Consider the following 19,236-nt stretch of genomic DNA (forward strand, 5'->3'; position numbering starts at 1 on the left):
TGTCCCAAATCTCACACACGTCCTGTACCAGGACAATGACAGCAGTGAAGCCGTGGCATCTGGAGGGGCACAAGCTCCAGCCGGTGCATTCAGCAGCATAAAAGCCCCCAGGCTGGGGCTGGAGCTAGAGAAGATCATCTCCCACTCATAGATTTGTTGTATTTGGGCCTCCATTGTGTTTACTCCCCACAAACATTCTGTCAAAATGAGATCGGTAGAAATATTTGCTAAGAAAGCAACCAAAGCAATTATTGCTGCATGTTTGCGGAGCAACAAAGAGTTGGAAGGGGCACATGTCCCCTGGACACTGTGCTGGCCACAGCCAAGAGCTCCACATGGGAAAAGAATGGAAATTCCAGCTCCCTTTGTACCCTGAGAAGGTCCAATAGCACCTGCATCTCCTCCATTGCTGCTTCCCTTCCAGGGAGGGTGGTGAGGGGCTGCTGGCACTGCCCTCCCAGGGCTGCATGCCAGAGCGAACCTGTCCTCCTGGGACACACCACAGTAGCTCTCAGACAGGGTTAAGAGGGTTTTTAGGGTCCCTGTCTGGTTTTACTGGTTTTACTTGGCTCTGGTTTTACTTGAGCTGAGCAGTGACCAAGACACAAGTGGGGACACCAAATCTCAAATCCTTTCCCGACAGGCTGATGCTACTGCTGCTGCCTCCACTGCTGCTTCACACAGCCAGTGGGGTTCCTTCCACTGCTCCGGGGCTCACACAGAGGCTCTGCTCGTATGAAGTGTTAATAAAAAATGAGTCTGTGTGTCGCTGTGCAGCCGTTCTTCCCCTGGCCAGAGGGGACACTGTGCCTACCAGCTGCAGCTGGTGCCACGCAGGGCTGTCCTCCATCCTCACATCCTCCCATGGTGGGGCAGGAGTGAAGAGTCTGCTGATATCCTCCCCCAGGCATTTTGCCACCTTTTTTTTTTGTTTTTCCCTACACAGCAATGCATAAACTAAACAGTGATGGGGTTCCTGCCCCAAGTAAGCCAGTGATAATGAATGCAGCACAGCTGCAACACACTGGCTCTCAGCCTCAGCAGCTCAAAAAACATTTTCCAGAGACCTTTTCAATTTTGCAAGGAGGTTTCTGGACAATTAAAAAAATCAGTGAACTTTGCTTGGTGTTAAGGTACAAAACCCAGCCAAGGAGATGAAACCGAGTCAGACTGGATATTTTGGAGGACGGCAGCAATCAGTTCTATCTGATCCCGCATATTAGAAAAACAAGGCTCGGGGAACAGACTGCTGCTTTCAGTTGACTTAATTAGTTTATACACTGAAACTATGAATAAAGGGGCTGTGCAGTGCTTTGGCTTCAATAGTAACTCTGCAGCCATGACAACTGCGAAGCATTGCTGATCACCATGACAAAGCCGAGGGCTGCTGCCACAGAGAGCCAGCTCTAGCCCATCAGGCATTCGGTGTGAGTGGAAAAACCCACCCTGAAAAACAAACCCTGAAAAACCCACCCCACCACTGCTGTACTCAACTCTCCAGTTCTAGTCCTCTGCAAAAATCACTGTTTGGGAACAGGTTTGGGCAGCTCACACATGTCCATGTTGTTTCATGAGCTGCTGGTAACAGCAGTATCTTGTGAAGCCAGGATACAACACAGAGGTTTCTTAAAAAATTTGAACAGTAATAGGCCAGTAACAGAATGCTGTACCCCTGCCTACCCCAAGCTCCCAGCCTGGCCTGGCACAGTGGAATTCTTCAGGCTCCAGCCAACATCTTGAGGATTTTGTTCTAGATCTGATTGAAAAGGACAATAAAAAAATTCCATGTTTACTCCCAGCCCTCCCCTCTGGTTCACCCTGTGGTAGGAGACAGGCTCAGCATTGAATTGGCAGCCACAGGGATTACACTGTCACAGAGTGTACAAGCATGCACTCCCTCCAGAGCCCAGAGCATCCTTTTCTGCCCTGGTGCCCCCATGGAGCAGCCCCAGCTCCCAGAGACCCTTCCCCCAGGGTGGGCACAGCCCCTTGGGATGCTCCAGCTTTGCAGAACAGGCAGTGGAGGAAAGAAAAAGGGGAAACTTTGTTTTTTTATCTGGAAAACATAATCTCAGGCTGTCCCCGCACTGGGGTCGAGTAGGGACCCCTTGGCCCAGCTGAGCCTCCCATCCCCTCACCCACTGGTGGCCAGGATAGTCCCACCTGCCCTGTACAGGGGCCATCACTCCTGGGGACACTGCGTTTGTCACCGTAGCATGAGCTCCTGATACTGAGCACAGCCACAAGTTTACCCAGAGGGATTAAATAAAGAAAATAAGCAGTGCTGTGAGAAAGACATGGAATTGAGGCGTTTTCCCAACAGGACCAACTCCGCATGTGTGCGAATGCAGATGAAGCACCCAGGGAAGGGAGGTAACTCAAAGCATCTCAGAGCTGATTAAAAAGTGATGGAGAGCCCAGCCCGTCTCCAAGAGGGTCCCACACCTCTGGGACAGGGGCACAGCCCCACGCTGGGCACATCTAATTCAGCTGGAAACTTGCTCATAGTGTCAGCTCCAGCTGAAGTGGAGCATTTGGGTTTGCTTTGCCAGCAATTGCATTTTCCCGTGGAGAAACCATCCAGGCAGGCGATTTCTGAACAAATTTCCTTGTCTGCTTTTGTAATAAGAGGTTGTGATAATTGATAAAAGATTCGTGTTAATCACAAAAATATTGGGGTTTGTATAAACCAGAATACTAAGCTCTGAAGAGAAGCATGGACAGTAGATAAAGGAAATTATGATAAAATTAATGATAAAATCATTCTGTTTTAAATCACCTTGTTATGTTATGTTATGTTTTCCAAATAAGTTTCATCTACTACCAGCTTGCAAAATCTGACTTCCCAATAGCCCTTCCTGCCTTTGTCTGATTAATGCTGCCTATCTCAAGGACCAGACTTCCAGACTTCGCTGGTGGTTATCTACAAAGACCAGATGGTTATCTGTGAGAGTGACTATCGCTGGAGATTTTGTGAATTGGGATAAGGATGTTTATTCCACCACCACTGCTTACCTGGCAAAACTGTGACAGCTAAAAACCCAAAAATTATTGATTACAACGAGCGACCATACTATAAGAAGAGGCTGCAAGCTGGGGTTTGGTGGAGTGTGGAGTGGGCAGTGACCCCTCACATTCCCCAGCTCTGCTTGATCCGTCTATATAAAATAAAGCAATCTAAATATTGCTGAATATTGAGACTATTGTTTCTCATTTATAACATGTCACATCAGTGTCTCACTAAATGTATTCCTTCTTCTACTTTCCAGATATTCTCCTGCTCAGACCACTAAAGCACTGAGAAACTGCACAGAAAATAAACTATTTAAACATTCTCTAAAGTCTTACAGAAACTGCACAAATCCAGAGGGGATTTGAAACCTTTCCAATCTTCCCCACCCCTCAAAATCATCAGGCACCCAAACACTTCACTGCTTCAGCAGCCCCTGAAGTTGCAGGGAACTAAGTCGTGCTTTCAACATTTCCTTCCATTGCCATAAACACTCAGCATTCAACGTCCCTTCTTCTCCAGCAGGGAGGCTGGGATGAACATTGGGACCACGGAATCCTAGGATGGTTTGGGTTGAAAGGGATTTTACAAGCCGTCCTTTTCCTACCCCTGCCATGGCAGGGACACCTTCCACTGTCCCAGGATGCTCCAAGCCCCATCCAGCCTGGCCTTGGGCACTGCTAGCGATGGGGTAGCCACAGCTGCTCTGGGCACCCTGTGCCAGGGCCTCCCCACCCTCACAGGGAACAATTTCTTCTTAGTATCCAAATATCCAATCTAATTTTCTTCCTATTTCGTTTAAACCCATTCCCCCTCACAGAATCATGGGGTGAATTAGAGGATCCCATTCAGTGGTTTATCCCAGAGGAGCTCAGGGACCCTAGCAGCTCCAAACTGCCAAGCAAGCAGTAAACACAGGGGTACCCTCCCGGAGGGAGCAGCCCTAAAGAGAGAGATTATCCAAAGCAAGGTGGGCTGGGCAGATATGGGAAGCAGCCACCAGCCAGGGCTTGCTGCAGCTTCCACTCCTGAGCTTTAATTCTGATACTAATCCTTATTTTTAATCTTATTAGTAATAGAATATTTATAAAATACTTATCTGGAATCAGAGGCCCCTTGGTTCCATGCACCTGTGGAGGAGCTCAAAAGTCTGTAGGAGCAGTGAAGAGGTTCAGAACAACAGATGAAGGAAGTCCTGGACCCCAGGCGATCCTGCAAGGGATTTTCCTGGAGAAAACCGTCTTTTAAACTCGGGAATAAAAATCTGAGATGAGGACATAACACCCCTGTCCCGCCCCCCAGCAGGGAGCTGCACTCGCGGCCACAGAAAAGAGAACAACCAAAAAGAGAAACGGGAAGGTGTCCCACTCACCTGGATCCTCCTTCTCCCACCCGATAGGGAAGGGACACAGGTTGGTCCCTCCTGTGAGCAGAGCCAGCAAGGCCAGCAATGATTTACCACTTACCAGTCCTTGCTCCTGTGCAGGTGATCCACCCCCTTTCCTCAGAAAAGGACAGGGCAGGACGCACCCCAGAGAAGCAGAAAATTAACATAAATATGTGTATTTTGGCCGTGGGGCTTCAAAACTCTGAATTAACCAAGTGTTTGAATGGTTCTGGAGCTTTACTTGTATCTCCACCTATGCTCTCCTCACCCCTGCTGGTGAACAGGAGGGGCGGACGTGGAAAGGAAATAGGGAACAACAGCATCAAAATAAGATTTATTATTTAGAACCAAGTTTTGGAAGAGACAGACATGGCAAATAACAACAAAAAAGAACGCCAGGCTCCAGCTGCAAGGGAGGGTGGTACCGAGAGGCTGACGGGCAGGGGAGGTTCCTGTGGCTCTGGCATCAAAAACAAGAGTGAGGGTGAGAACAGCCTAGGCTGGGAGTGTAGGAGGAGCAAGGGAAGCCCCTGGGTGCAGAGACTTTGTAGCCCAGATGTAACAGCAGGAGCAGCACTTTCCCACTTCCTAGGACAATGCTAACCCAGCTTTCTGAAAACCAGGTGAGTAGTCCTTGGATAAATGATTACTCATGAGGTTATTGCTATGAACTACTCTGTCCATCACCTCAGTCCGGAGACAGCTGAAACCCTCTGCCAATGAACCCAGAGAAAGAAACCCCCACTGCATCGGTTTAGATCATTGAAGGCACTTTAGAATCTTAAAAATGGCTCAAATTACCCACTCATCTGTGGAAGGATTTCAGTCTTGCATTTAAAATCAGCAGTGACTCGAGACTGTAGTTAAGTCTGGCAAGAAAATGTGGCTGGTCTATGAGAAAAAGAGAGAGGTAAAAAGGGAAGTGACAAGCAGACTCATTCTCCGGTGCAGGATCCGGAGGTTTTTTACTTGATTTAAGTGGATTTAAAATAGAATCTCATATTTAAAAAAGAACTGTGAGAAATTTAAATGGAACTGGAACTTATCTTTCTTGTATGCCTGCCTAGTTTATCACTTAGAAAACTGCTTAAATGACAATTAACTGTGTGAAACAAAAAGCATTTGAAGGTGTGCCTCCTCCTCTTCCTCCTCCTCCCTCGTCTTCATCTGCTGCTCATGGAAACCTGGCTCACAACAGAAGGGAACAATTTGGAACAAAATCCTTTTCCCCCAAAATAATTCTCCTTTATTTTTTATTGCATAACATTTTTGTATTTCCAACTATAAATAAAAAAATGATTAGAAAGAAGTTACAAAATAGTATTGAATGGACCAGAACGGCACAGAATTCCTCACACATGATAAATCATTTCCCATCTTCCTCTTCCTCCTCCTTGGCCGCAGCAGGGCCTCGCGCTTGGCACTGTAGCTGTGGGGGCCACGTGTCAGTCACTGATGGTCTCATTTTCAGAATCTAAAAGAAAAAAAATCCACATATGGATTTCACGTCTAGGAAAACCCAAACCAAACACAAAAGGGCCATGTGAGCTAGGGGACCTCAAAAGTGCTGGAGGTGCTGCTGCCAGAGCGCACTACCGGTCCCACAAGGAAGCAGGGACAGAGACAACGCTTGTGCTGAGAGCTCAGATGTGTCAACCATTTCTTCTGGTGGCAGAACCTCAGCACCTCACAGGGCCCTCAGAGCGGAGCTCCGATTCCCGTGGGGGAAGAGCCAGGCTCCCAGGAGGCAGGGATGGAAAGAGCCAGCAGAGGCAGCCAGCGCTGGGCTCAGTTTGCTGGGAGGAGGGAGATAGACGTGACTCGGTGTGCGGGTGTCACAGGAGGGTGGGGTTGCCAGGGCACGTCGTGGCACCGGCTCCCCACGCCTGCAGGCTTGGCTCCCTTGTCCCACGGCAACGAGCCGAGCATCGGATCCCAGGATCACGAAACGGCCGGGCTGGAAGAGACCTCCCTGCAGCGGGGCCACAGGGATGCTGTGCCTGCCCCGGCAGGGAGGGTGGGATGCACCCGCTGCCACAGGAGCAGACCACGGGGAAGGTGCTTGCACAGACATGAAGGGCACAACAACGACAGGACCGGGGCAAAAGGCAAGGGAGGTACCGAGAGCAGAACATCACTGAGGCAGCAGCAGCAGCACAGGTGCACCTCGTGTTCCCCCAGCCCGCACCGCACGGCCACCACACGCACTTGCTGGGGGTCATGCACCGCAGACACGGCTCCGCAGACAGACAGACAAACAGATACGTGCACACCGCTGTGGAGGGGCAGCCACAACCGGGTCTGATGGAGCCGACGGCCTCGGGAAGCGCTCAGAGCTCATGCATGGAGTCCCTGCATGCGAAGAGCAGCGGGGAGGCAGGGGACACTGGGGACACTGCCGGGCTCTGCCACAGCTCCTGCTGGGTCTCTGTGGCCTGGGCTTTGAGTTTGTTAAATGCAACCCAAACTTTCTCCTGCCTGTATTCCCTGCTTTGCCTGTTCACGGGAAGAATTGACTTTTAAGGGAAGGAAAAGCATGTCTTGTTCATAATTCCTCCCTGAGCTTGATCAATGTCAGTTCTGAAGATATGCCTGGATCCACCCCAACAGCTGCTCACTATGGATAAGCAGAATTAGGCATGGAGTTTCATCCAGGAAAATAGGACAAAATTAACTATCTTCAGGTAACTGGGAAAAAAAACATCTGGCAGCAGTGGGTCAGCCATAACACCCAGAGCAGAGCCAGCTCTCCAGGTACCTGGCTCCTCAAACAAACCCCCACAGGTGCTCAGCCATAGGCAACCACCTCACTTCTTACTCCACAGTCAGCCTGAGCTTTCCCAGGCTGGGTGAGCAGCAGTGCTGGAGAGGTCAGGGAGTGCAGTTACCCCAGAGTTTGCTCGGTGACAGCAGAAGTGTGAGAAAAGGCAGCCTGGCATGCCTAATGGGGACAAAGATACCAGATTCAGTCTGTCTAGTTTGATAAACAAACTAGAAATGCTGAGAAAGTTTTTACTTTATTTGCAAAGTCATTGAAAATAAACAACACTAGAGTAAATACTTTTTGGGGCTATTTTATGTCAGACCTGAAGAATCCCCATTTGAAAAGGACTGGCAGCTGGCTAATTCTTTCTCAATCTCCTAAATTTTTACAAGGTGACAGGGCTCTAAATGCCTCACAAAAACTGCAACAGGCTCAGAGAAGTCCGTTGAAGAGTGGCTGGAGAGGCTCTCACCATGCTCAGCTCTTCAAAAGCAACAGTGCCATAGCTGGCGCTCAAGTGGTGCCTCAGTCGTGAAAAGCAAAGTGTAGGGATGTGCTCCTTTCTGAGGGGAAAAAACAATCCTAACTTTTCTCTCTGCCTTGTGACTACAGCAATATGCTCAATATTCACAATGCATTCATCCTGTTGCACAAAGAGCACAAAGAAATTCATCCAAGTACTCCTTGCTCACCAGATTTGGAAAAACCAAGAGCTTCTCACAAGAATTTCACTATTGTAACAGATACTTTATCAAATCATAGGGCATTGTCCATGAACAGCTTCTCCACAGTGACCAAGTGGGCCCTAAAGCTTCCTGAGGCTTTTTGTAACTGACTGAAGGCTCGACCCAGGCAGAGCCTAAACTCCTCCTGAGAAAATTATTTAAAGGGAGAAGTTTGATAATCAAATATAGATCCAGACATATGCAGCAACAGCCTTGATAGCACACAACTAACCCTGAGAAGGGAGCAGAGACAGCATTCGCAACAGCAGTCACCTCCTGGTCCGAGCCTGACTCCCACCTGAATCAGGCATAAATGATCTCTGTGCCTACACAGCCACTGCTCACACAGTCAGCAGTGTTGTGCATTCAAGCTCCTCTGAGCAACTGCACTTGTGGAGCCTGGCAGCAGCATGGCTGGGGCTGGAGCATCCCTGTCCTGCTGCATCTGCAGAAGTGTTGCCCTTGCCAAAAGCCAACGACACATGAGTCACAGCACAGTTCCCACCAGACCAACAAACTGGTTCATTTCTGGAGTATATAGACAGGAAAATGACTCTCAGGGATAAAACAGTAACAGAGATCAGCACGTCAGACAACTCCACTGAAGCTGAGTCTGCCCAAGCACCAGCCAGGCACTGCCTGACACCACAAACCATTGAGGTGCTCCTCAAGGACTCAATCCACGATAAATAACCATAGCGAGAAATCATGGTTTTACTATTTTATAAATTCAATCCCGTATCAGACCTTAATCCACCCATGACAGCAATTGTGAGCTCCCTGTCATACACTCAGTAGAGAGATCGTGCTCACACTGCCCCCCAGGAATCATCCAAAATCAGGGTAGAGGAGGGCAGACAAAAAACTGCAGAAGGCAAGGAAACCTTACTGTACATGATACACGGTCAGAAACTGTTTCATGGGTGACTGTCTCCAAGCCAACACTTTCAACAGCATCCATGGAAAACTTCAGGGGAACTAGCTGGCAGCAAGGCAGAAAACAAGGCAAGGTTTTGCCATAATAGCCGATATCTGATGATTAACATCGATCTCACTCCAAGAGAGATCTCACTCCAACATCACTCACTCCTTTTCCTTCATTGCATCAGGGGTGGTGGGGGGAGTGGGGATGACAGGGAAAGCAATACTGACGTCACATAAATTTCAGACGGGAGCCTTGTAGTTACAACTCTCCAAAGCCAACTTCCAAGGCGTGTTTGAGGACAGATGTTTTTCCTGCTCAAACACAACGCACACCAAACAAAATGGACACGAATCCACACTTCCAAGAGGCTTCTCTGGAAAAATTCTGCATGTTTCCAGACCTGACAGTAATGCCCTGGGATCATTAAAAAGCCTTGAAGGGAAAGAGCTACACATTGGCAAAACGAAGTTAAACTAATGATTCAAAGTATTCGTGATTTCCTTCCACAAATACTGAACAGCAAAACCTGCCCCTGGAGGAAGCAGCTCATTTCAGGAATCCTGTCTCTTAGCACCCTGCTTCCAAGATAACCATCTCCGCAGGAGCACAGAGAATGCCACATTTCACCCATTCAGTCCCTCGTCTTGTCCCCAGCTAACGTCAAGTAGAAGGCACAAACGGAGCAGTGTAAAGACACATATGGAGTAATGGTTAAGTAATCACAGAGTCGCAGAATGGTTTAAGTTGGAAGCGACTTTAAAGCCCATCTCATCCCACTCCCTGTCCTGGGCAGGGACACCTTCCACTATCCCAGGATGCTCCAAGCCCCGTCCAACCTGGCCTTGGACAAGGATTCCAGGAATCCAGAGGCAGCCACAGCTTCTCCGGGCAATGTTTCCTCTTTGCATGAGCTTCTTAAAGATATTTCTTTTTTAAAGGAATTTTAAAAATATTCCCTCTTTAAAGTTGTGGAATGGAGACCAGAGTTAAATGTGCAAACAAACTGCAAGGGCCAGTGCTGCGTCATTCTTTTCAGTGAAATCTGTGCCAGGGAGGTTGAATCCAGATTTGCAAAAGAGCCTTAAATCACTGCAGAGTTTCTCCCTGCCATCTCCAGTGCCCAGCTTTGCATCCTTGTGGCAGATGAGCAATGTCAGCAGCACCAGCTCCTCTCCATATCCAAGTCTTACTCTAAGCAAGCTGGGAATGCAGTGGGAAAACAGGATGTGGTCATGCATTAAGGTACCCCATCAAGACATAAGGCAACCAGAAAGCCAAATGAAAGGCACACAGACAAACTTCAGCTACTTTCCCAACTTCCCAAACTGAAAACTGCAAAACTTTCCCACTACTGGATGAGTGACTTTGGGGGTTAAACATTCTTTCAAGATTTTTATGAAGTTTTGTAACTGAAAGACTGAAAATCAGCGGACCTGTGAACTACCTCATTGAAACCTGGTATTTAAAGCTGAGGATCTGTGCTGACTTCCCCCATGTCCCTGCAACACAGCACTGGCTGGGAATGTTGGGTGATGGCAGAGCAACAGGATATGCAGGACTGGAACCAGAAAGGCCAGGAATTCTACCAGCACGTCTGACCCATTTGCTGCATGTTGAAGCAATATTCAGTCAGGAATAAAATTAGTTCAGTTCTGGGATCTGTAGGAGATCTTTTTAGGCGCAGTTTTCCCACTCTGATGGTGCAGCATGGATCCCTCAGTTCTACCTTACTCCTTGGCTCACCTTTTGCTCAAGAAGTTGCTCCATTTATTCAATCTCATGTCATTTGCTTAACTGCCACTGAGGTCAAAGCACGCTGTGACACAATCCTCACAACTGAGAGCAAAAAAAATATGGCTTGTAGTGAGCAGCCGGAAGAGCTGCAGCCAAGAGGGCCATCAGGAAATTAAAGATCATAAGAATGCCAGCAACATGTTCTGAGCTCCTGCTTGGCCCCAGTGCAACAGGCAGGTGCACACCCACCAGGGCCCTGGAAGCTGCACCCACACCCTCCTCCCCAGCCAGCCTGCCTCTCCTGGGAGCACAGCCATGCAACGCAGCCACCGTGGGGCAGGTAGGCACCAGTGTGGGCCAGAGACTTCCCAACCAGCAGCACAGAGAGTAAAGCCACACAGAGACAGAAGCAGGCGTATCACATCTGCACGCCCTTCTCTTCTTTCTCCTGCAACCTCACCCAATGATGGTGACTGCCAAGAGGACCAAGCTTCCTCACACTTAAATGGTGCCAGGATCCTTCAGAAGGGCTTCCCTAGTGCTCTGCAGCTCAGGAGAGAGCTCACGGATCTCTTTCCCACCTACCAAACTGAGCATCCTCATGAGCAGCACCAGCAGCCCTGAGGGAGCCAAGTGCTCAGAGGAACCAGCTGAGGCTGCAGCTCCTCTGCTCTGCAGAGCCCAGCCCCAGGAGCAGCCCCAGGCAGGGCTCAGTGCACTGCTGTGGGGAGCACCCAACAAATGCTAGAGGCACCACATCTGCTCCTGCTACACAACCCAGGGACAAGAATGAGTCTGGAAAACAAATGCAGAATTACCTGAACAGCTGGAAATCGACACTGTTCTATGTTTTAGGAAAACACCGGGTTTTTCACACCATTTTCAAGCACAAAATGTTTATTTCTCTCTTAATCTATACAATTCCTCGGGACTTTTAGTGCCACTGACTTTGTCAGTATACAAGGGATGGACTATACAGGCAATAGCGACAGAAACTGTAGGATTCAGTGTGAGCCAAAGGGAACCCGGTGTGAGAACATATTTTCCATGTTTGCTCATGAAGCATACAGACATGAATCTAAAAAACCCAAACAAATTAAAGATACATGGTACAGAGAACAGAAATCTCTTACTGTGGTAAGTATTTTGCCCAGGCAGAAGACTCTGCATAATTGTCTGCAAAATTCAATTCTAACTGAATTGATGGAATAATATATTCAAAGGGTACAAACAAAATAATTTAGACAGGCAAAATGCTCGAAGTACAATAGAACTATACAATTCACAGCTTGGCAGCACACGACGTCTCTGCCCCTCAGCAGAGGGTTACAAAACGTCGTTGTGGGGCCTTTGGGTGTGGCCACACCCGGGTCCTGTGCCTGTAACGCTGGCCCTAGCGCTCAGGGAGGGAAGGAGACTTACCATGGCAAACCAGCTCTAGTGATTACCGTGTGCCTTTACACTGAGGTGCAGGTGGAGGCTCTATGCGCAGTAAAATGGGCAAAAAGCAACTTTCGAACAGAAGAGAGGTGTCCGTGCCACCTGGAGCACAAACTTGGGTAAAAAATAAAGACAAATAAATAAATAAATAAATAAATTACAAACAGAAGGCGGTGAGACTCCAAACCTGAAGTGTCAGATACGAAAAAGAACAGTTTCACATTTTTATTCTGTTTTGGCATGAACACAGCTGGCACACCAGAGCCCAGATGTAGCCCTCAAGCTCCGTGGCCAGGCAGAGCCTGACTGCGCACATGGGGCTCACACCCACCTGCAGATACCTTCTGCTATGATCAAGAGTTCCATTACTTGTCTTCACTTATGAAACATGCATAAGCTTGTGATTTAACTAAATTATAAAAGCCCACACAGGGAAAGGAAATAAAATCCAGTGTGCTGCTGATCCAGAGGAAAACAACATTTGCTGCCCATCACAGAATTATGTCACCATCTACAATGACTTTACCACAGGCTGGGAAGGAGAACACAGAGTGCTGTCTGAAGCTGTTCCCTGGCCTTGTATCCACCTTCCTTGGATTACCCTGTAAGTGCTCCTACATTTCAATGTGCACTTCACTACCCCTTGTACAAAACACCAACAATTTTATGATCAGTGCATCAAACAAACATGTCAAACAAACCTCACGTCACAATTCTTATTTCTAAAAGCTTCAGAAATAAAAATTCAACCTGTGAATAAAAACAAAAGCATTTACAGCAGAATGAAGCTAATGAGGAACATCAACAGTAAACCTGCAATATCTTTGCAAATAAGAAGGACTCCAACTCACAAGCAGATTGTAAATAAAATACACCTTTCAAATAATTGTATGTCTCTTTCCAGCTGGGACTGGAAAGCTGAGATTCAAGGCACTGAACTCCTGCAGGGTTAGTACAATTTGCTAATGACCGATTCAAGAACAATGATGTTAAGGATCGCAAGTGTGAAACAGAACACAAGGAACCAAGTGTCTTCAGCAACTGGACAGGAGCAGATATTGCCGTGATCACAAACGATCTGTGATGATGCCGCCTCAGTGATTGCTGATGCAGGGTATGGCCCTGGGGCCCCCTCACCCCACACAGACCATGGCATGTACAGAGCAAACACTCCAACGCGATGGCGTCAAAACTCGGGGACCCGAGGCGGGCTCACCCACGGCAGGGCCAGCCCCGGCTGGGCCCGGCGCTAGGTCATTCGCAGCCGCGGGCTGGGCGGCCGGGCCGGGCGCTGCAGCGACACCGGGTACATCCGCAGGCAGCTCCGGCCCAGCGGCGACAAGCGCACGACGCTGGGCGCTGGCACCAGCCCCTGCTGCGCCACCGGGCCCGGCCATGGCATTCCGTACACGGGTGAAGGGAACATGGCTCCGTACTGACAGAGAGGCATCACATACGGTGTCACCGCGCCGGCCAGCGCGGGCCCTGGCACGGGCACTGGCAGGGACGGTGCAGCTCCAGGAGCTAATCCCGTGGGCATGGAGCAAGCCAGCGGAACAGGGCACTTGGTCCCCAGTCCTGTCCTTACCGAATTTACCTACAAAAAGAGAAACACAAGAAGTGTTGCTACGGGGCTCTCCCCATGCCAGCAGCATCCCGGCCCAGCGCCTGGGCAGCTGCGGCCACAGGCACAGGGGTGCCACAGTGTCCTTGGGGCTCTCTTCTGGGCTCATTTCTTTTTTCCTTTCATACGTATGTTGAAGGGTTGGGGGGGGGGGTTGTTTGTTTGTTGTTTGGTTTGTTTGTTTTTGTTTTTTTAAAGACAGAATATTTGGAAATGAATAGAAAAGGCTGATATGAGGAAGAGGGGAAAGTTAACTCAATATAACCTCATTCTTTTAGAAGGCAGGAACCATCATTAAACTAGTGAAAATGAACACCCTCGCATGTCCAGAGGAACTCACGTATCTGTTAACTTGTGCATAAAAGTAAATAAATTTCACTAAACACAGAATTAACCCAAATTTCACACTACTACAGCCAGCCTCAAAAGAGCTTTAAAAATCCTAGCCCTTATTTCTGTACAAAGTTGTTTCACCCAGCCACGGGGAGCTGAGGTGGCAGATCTATTGTGGTGGCTCGGTGCCTGATGCCAGTGCTGGCCATGCCAGGTGAGGCAAAGCCAGCGAGGACACAGCAGGGCTGCTCTGCCTCCTGGGCTGCCAGGACCAATTCCAGCCGGTTTGCTAAAATTCTATTAACATACACTTCAATTATTCAGCTTTTGCATGTGAGGGGCAGAGAAAGAGCTCTCCTCCCTCAATATGGGACGGCGGAGCTTCCTGAATTACACACTCCATTCTGCATGATGCCATGGGAACTGCTGCTACCCCAAACGTTTGCAGCATTTCATTACATTTTTCATGCCACAGAATTTACAGCTCCCTGCCAGGGTCCCCACCAGCCCATCAGTTATTTGTGGCATAAGGAAAAAAAAGGGCGTTATTCAATTCTAGGAGTCTCCCTTAATGTGATATTTCATGTTCAATTGTATGAAGGTGAAATTTCAGCAGAAAAAATGAATATATGTTTAAGGCTGTGTGCAATGCTTACTCCACGTTTCTGATTTTAATCTCTCTTCTCAATTAACAATAAAAATGGCAGTGTCCCCGAGATGTCTTGCTTTGGGGCATTAATCTCTGTTCCACGGGCAATTTTAGAAAAATAGAGAACTATTTGATACTCTCCTTCACTTCTCTGTCTCCCATTCTCAGCTGAAACCTGAATCTGATGATGAATGTTGAACTGAAAGACATGCTTCAGGATCATGAATTTAACACCAATAAAGTAAAAAACCCGACCAAAATTAACAGAAACAAAGAACAAGAAACAGAGGAACTAAGGATGTATTTTTAAGACCTGCAAACTTATGTAAGCTGATACTAGGTTCTTGTTTTAACATCCTCAAAATGGTGGTTTCCACCAAACTAAGCACCTGTGAGGAATGCCAACAGATGCTTGTGAAAATACTGCATTTTGGACAATGCTCTCAGGCATGCATGGGACTGTTAGGGTGCCCGGTGTGGGCCCAGGATTTGGACTATACTAGCAAGAGGTTATTCAGTGGCACTGAAAATGCAAGGTGACATTTTTGCCCTTTTAAAAAATTAATTTGAAAAAGCTTATTTTCAGCTCTTTTAAAGTACTGAGAAACCGGACTCACTGCAGTTCAGAACTTTTTCTTTCTCAGCTGAATTCCTCAATAAAGCAGTGGCTGCATTTAATGCTCCATATGTGTGACCAGAAAAAATTGTCATGCCCCAAACCCAACATTACACATATACATTAAATCTGATAACATCATGATAAACACACGTTAATGGTTTAAGTTTGCTTCCTCTGCCTTCCTTCTATGCTTCAAGTGAGCTAAATTTTAAGAGCCATGGCACCTGGCTCTTGCATCTTCCCCTGGGCAGGGGCCTCCTGGGTATGGCCTTTTATAACCATCACCTTTTTAACCAGTTCTGATGACTCAACACTGATGGAAGCCCACACATCCCATCAATTCCCGCATGGAGGTGCCAACTGAAACATTAGAATTAACACGCACCAGAAAAGCAGCCCCAAAGCAGTGGATTTCCCAGCTCCAGAAAAGTCATGAGACTGCAAGTCCCTTTGCTGATCCCATTCAAAGGGCAGCAGATGGACATTCAGGCAGTGAGGGATAAGGTGTGTGTGTGTGTCACACTGCTGGGATCACAGCACAGTCCTAGCTCAGCATCTCGAGCCAGCCAGGGTGATGTGGGATGACAACCAGGGAAGGCTCTCGGCTGCATAGTGCTGTGTCCACGGTCAGGGGTTCACTGAGCTGCCAGGGGTGACAGTCACCAGTGCAGCCATGAGCCCGCCTGGGCTCCTGTCCCTCCTGTGCTGGCCAGCTTTAGCCCTCATAGCATCCCCACAGCCTCCTCTGGACTCGTTCCAAGTCCTTCTTGTGCTAAGGACCCCAGACCTGCAGGGAGTCCTGAGGGTGGGGTCTCAGAAGGGCAGGGTGCCATGTATTATATGGGTAGGAAGGGAAGCTCTTCCCCTCTACATTTCCACTAGGCTCCTCTTCTGAAGCAATGAACTAAGCCAAGAGAGAAGAGGTACGTTCACCTGTCACCCTCACACCTCTGCAGTGCCACCTCCTTACCTGCTCCCACCCAATTCTCCCTGCACTGACAAACCTCTGCTCGGAGCACCTGTACAAGTCCCTGCAGGTACCAGCCACCAGCTCCTGCCTCCACCACACTTGCATTCTCCTGAAAGTTTTTTCTTTGTGGCTGTTTATTCCCCTTCCCCCAAATAATCACACAATCTCATTTAGAAAAAAAGAATAATACATACACAGAGAACTGGAAAACACTGGTAAAAATGAAAAAAACTCACAAGACAAAGACTAGGGTAGTTCAAATACCCCAGATCTGTTCTTTGGACTGGTTTTAATTTTTCCTGTGCTCTACCAGGCAAACTTCAAAGTGGCACTTCAGTGATTCTCAGCTCCAGTACTGTTGAACTACATAGCCAAGCACTGGGTGTGACTTACCAACATCATAAATACTTCTGGGTTTATATCAAAACAGAGGAAAACAGGTAATTCTGATGTGAAACCTGACCATAACTATTTGAAAAGGCAGGATTTAAATTAAGTTTTCTTTTGCTGGCTACACCATTAGCATCAGTGTTTTCCTTCTGTATAGACGAGCTACCGCTGAAACTAAACTGAGTAACAGGGCAGAGTCAGGGCTGGCAGCCAACATGAGCAGGTAAGAATGCTCTTTTATCACTTCTGCCCACTTTGCCGAAACCCCAAAGCTTTTAGGTACTCCTGAAGAGATGCGTGCGTGCTTTTCCAATTCCCTGGAAAACCATTCTGCCATTCAGACTAAGGCAGCGTTGAATAGTTTCAAACACAGATTCATTTTTTATTATTTTCCCAATCCAAAAGAGACGGAAGGCACAGTGAAGGGGCTATGGCTTGGTTTTGGCACCGTGGCCATGCCCAGCCCAACTGCTCCCAGTAGCACACCCAAACCCATGAGTCAGGAAATCCCAGCAGAGGTTCAGATGTTGCTGAGGGTGTCCAAGCCCCCAGCCCACATCACCCAGTGACACAGACCTGTGTGTTCTCAGAAACAACCTCACTATGCAATGGAAACATTTTTCAGCTTTTTGGGGGTAATATTTTTTTTTTCTGTAAAACCTATGGAGCTACATACAGCCTGGAGAATAGAAAACATTTCTGGCAAGCCCTTCATTCTCAGGCACCTCCAAATAATGTCTCTAAGTACACAGTATTCAGTATTCTTTGCACAGAAGGCAGCTCACATTCCTAATCTTACTCCTTGACTAATGCTAACCAAAATTACCTGTAAAAATGATTATTTTATCATATCTTCACAATGATCACAGAGAAAAATCACTCAGGTGGTTTGACCTCAGTTCTTTCTAATATTTCCTACTGCATTTCAAACTGCTGCTGCTGAGATTCTACCTGCATTTCCATGCTTCAAAAAATCATTTGAAAAGGAACATTTCAATGCTCCTGTGACACAACTGGATGAAGGTTCCTTCCCCCCCCCAGATTTCTAATATGATCAACCAGGATTTGCAGGCAAATGGACTGGTAAGAAAAACACTCACTCTATTAAACACACTACCAGTTTCTCTTCTATTTCCAGCCTTAAAGAGTAGCCTTCACTTAGTTAAAAAATAATTTATTTTATTCACAGCAAACAATTTGCTGCTGTTGGTAGATGGAGTCTTGAGTAAAAAAGAGATAACTCAGGTGAGTCCGCTGTTCTGGGGGAAAGAGAAGATTCCAAGTTGACCACACAACTGCCCTGCATATTCTTAACAGTGGGTAAACAGTAAGAAATTTTAAAGAAAAAAAATTATTTTTCTATTTAAATGCATAGTTAATATTTTATATATTTTTACAATTGTTTCACGTATTTTTCATCATGGGACAACTCCCTTCACTCCTACTCCTGTATGAAAGCCTTTAGGGAGGCATTTCTCTTTACAATAACGCCCAGAGACAAGGCAGAAGTTAAGATACAAATCCTGCCGCCCCCAGACCCTCATTCCTGACCATCACAAGGGACCACTTTTCCCAAAAAAGTAACAGTTTTTCCCCAAAACTATGCCCACGTGAGACAGCCCACCCTAACAGCTCCATACTAGTTTGTTCCAGTTGAAAAAAATACACAAAAGGCATAAGAATCACCTCGTTTCCTACTGATCCAGCCTTTATTTCCAACATAAAACCTATTATAACCTTCTCTGGTAGGCTAGAAAACTGCTTAGTGCTCCTTATTCTTTTCTTGCAAAGGCATTTTTGATCAAAACAGATGACAAAAGACGGTGTTACCACATGAACTGAAGAAGTGCATCCTGAGCTTCAGATTCTCTCTCTTGGAGAGCTATTTTTTCCATCCTTTCTGTGATTTCCCAAGTTCTTTTTGTCTTTCCAGTTGACTCAGCTGTGATTCAGCACAGGTGTAACATCTCCCCATGGAGCTCATCCCTCCAACACTGACACACAGGTTACTTGTCCAGATGTCCACAATAGGAGTCCTCTCATGCTGTTCCCTTCCTCCTCCTTTGGCCATTTTTCTCCCAACACCACACAGCCCTCTTCTCCCTCAACTTCAATTTCCCCTTTAGGGTCAATTTCAGAGGGTATAAACAGCAGAATGATGCTGATCTCCCAAACCAACCCTTGTCAAACTCTTCTATGTCATACCTGCCACTTGCAGCATCCTGTGTCATCTTCGTGGCCAAAACACTCAACAAAAACTACACCAGCAGTGTTTGCTGTCTGCTCTTCCACCTCTGCTGCAGCCAGCACGGTCCTTACGAGGTTTTCATGCCCCAAACCGCCCTAGGTCTCACCCACCCCAGGGCCCCAGCTGATGGCACTCCTCCACGCCACAAGGAATGACGTGAAATGAAGAGCAGGGAATCCCAACATCTCCATGCTCTTGGCAAATCACCTCCAAAAAACTTCAGTCAGCTCTGCTGATTCCCTGGAACAACTGCCATGGCTGAGAAAGACACAAACCCTCTAAGATCCAGTGCACTGAGACACTGACATTCCGGCTGCTCTCACAGTGACACACTGCCTTCTCCACAGGCTTTGAGACAGATACACCAAAACTGCAGGAGATAAAATCAACACGAAATTGATACTAACGGGTGATTGAA

General features: G+C 47.5%; 1 protein-coding gene across 5 annotated transcripts in view; it reads right to left on the bottom strand.

Moving 5' to 3' along the window:
• Window positions 1-4,719: 4,719 nt before the first annotated feature.
• WNK2 (WNK lysine deficient protein kinase 2) overlaps window positions 4,720-19,236 on the bottom strand; it is a 94,723-nt gene continuing 80,206 nt past the window's right edge. For 3 of the 5 annotated variants that reach the window (XM_088171741.1, XM_088171738.1, XM_088171737.1), the window contains one exon: window positions 11,425-13,582. In XM_088171741.1, the coding sequence (XP_088027867.1) occupies window positions 13,235-13,582 (348 nt within the window). In that variant the 3' untranslated portion in view covers window positions 11,425-13,234. Of the gene's footprint in view, window positions 5,872-11,424; window positions 13,583-19,236 lie in introns of those variants that run through there. The other 2 variants (XM_088171740.1, XM_088171739.1) reach the window with 1 other exon arrangement.

This window comes from Sturnus vulgaris, chromosome 11, assembly GCF_052056855.1.
Source record: "Sturnus vulgaris isolate bStuVul1 chromosome 11, bStuVul1.hap1, whole genome shotgun sequence".
Taxonomy (NCBI): Eukaryota; Metazoa; Chordata; class Aves; order Passeriformes; family Sturnidae; genus Sturnus; species Sturnus vulgaris.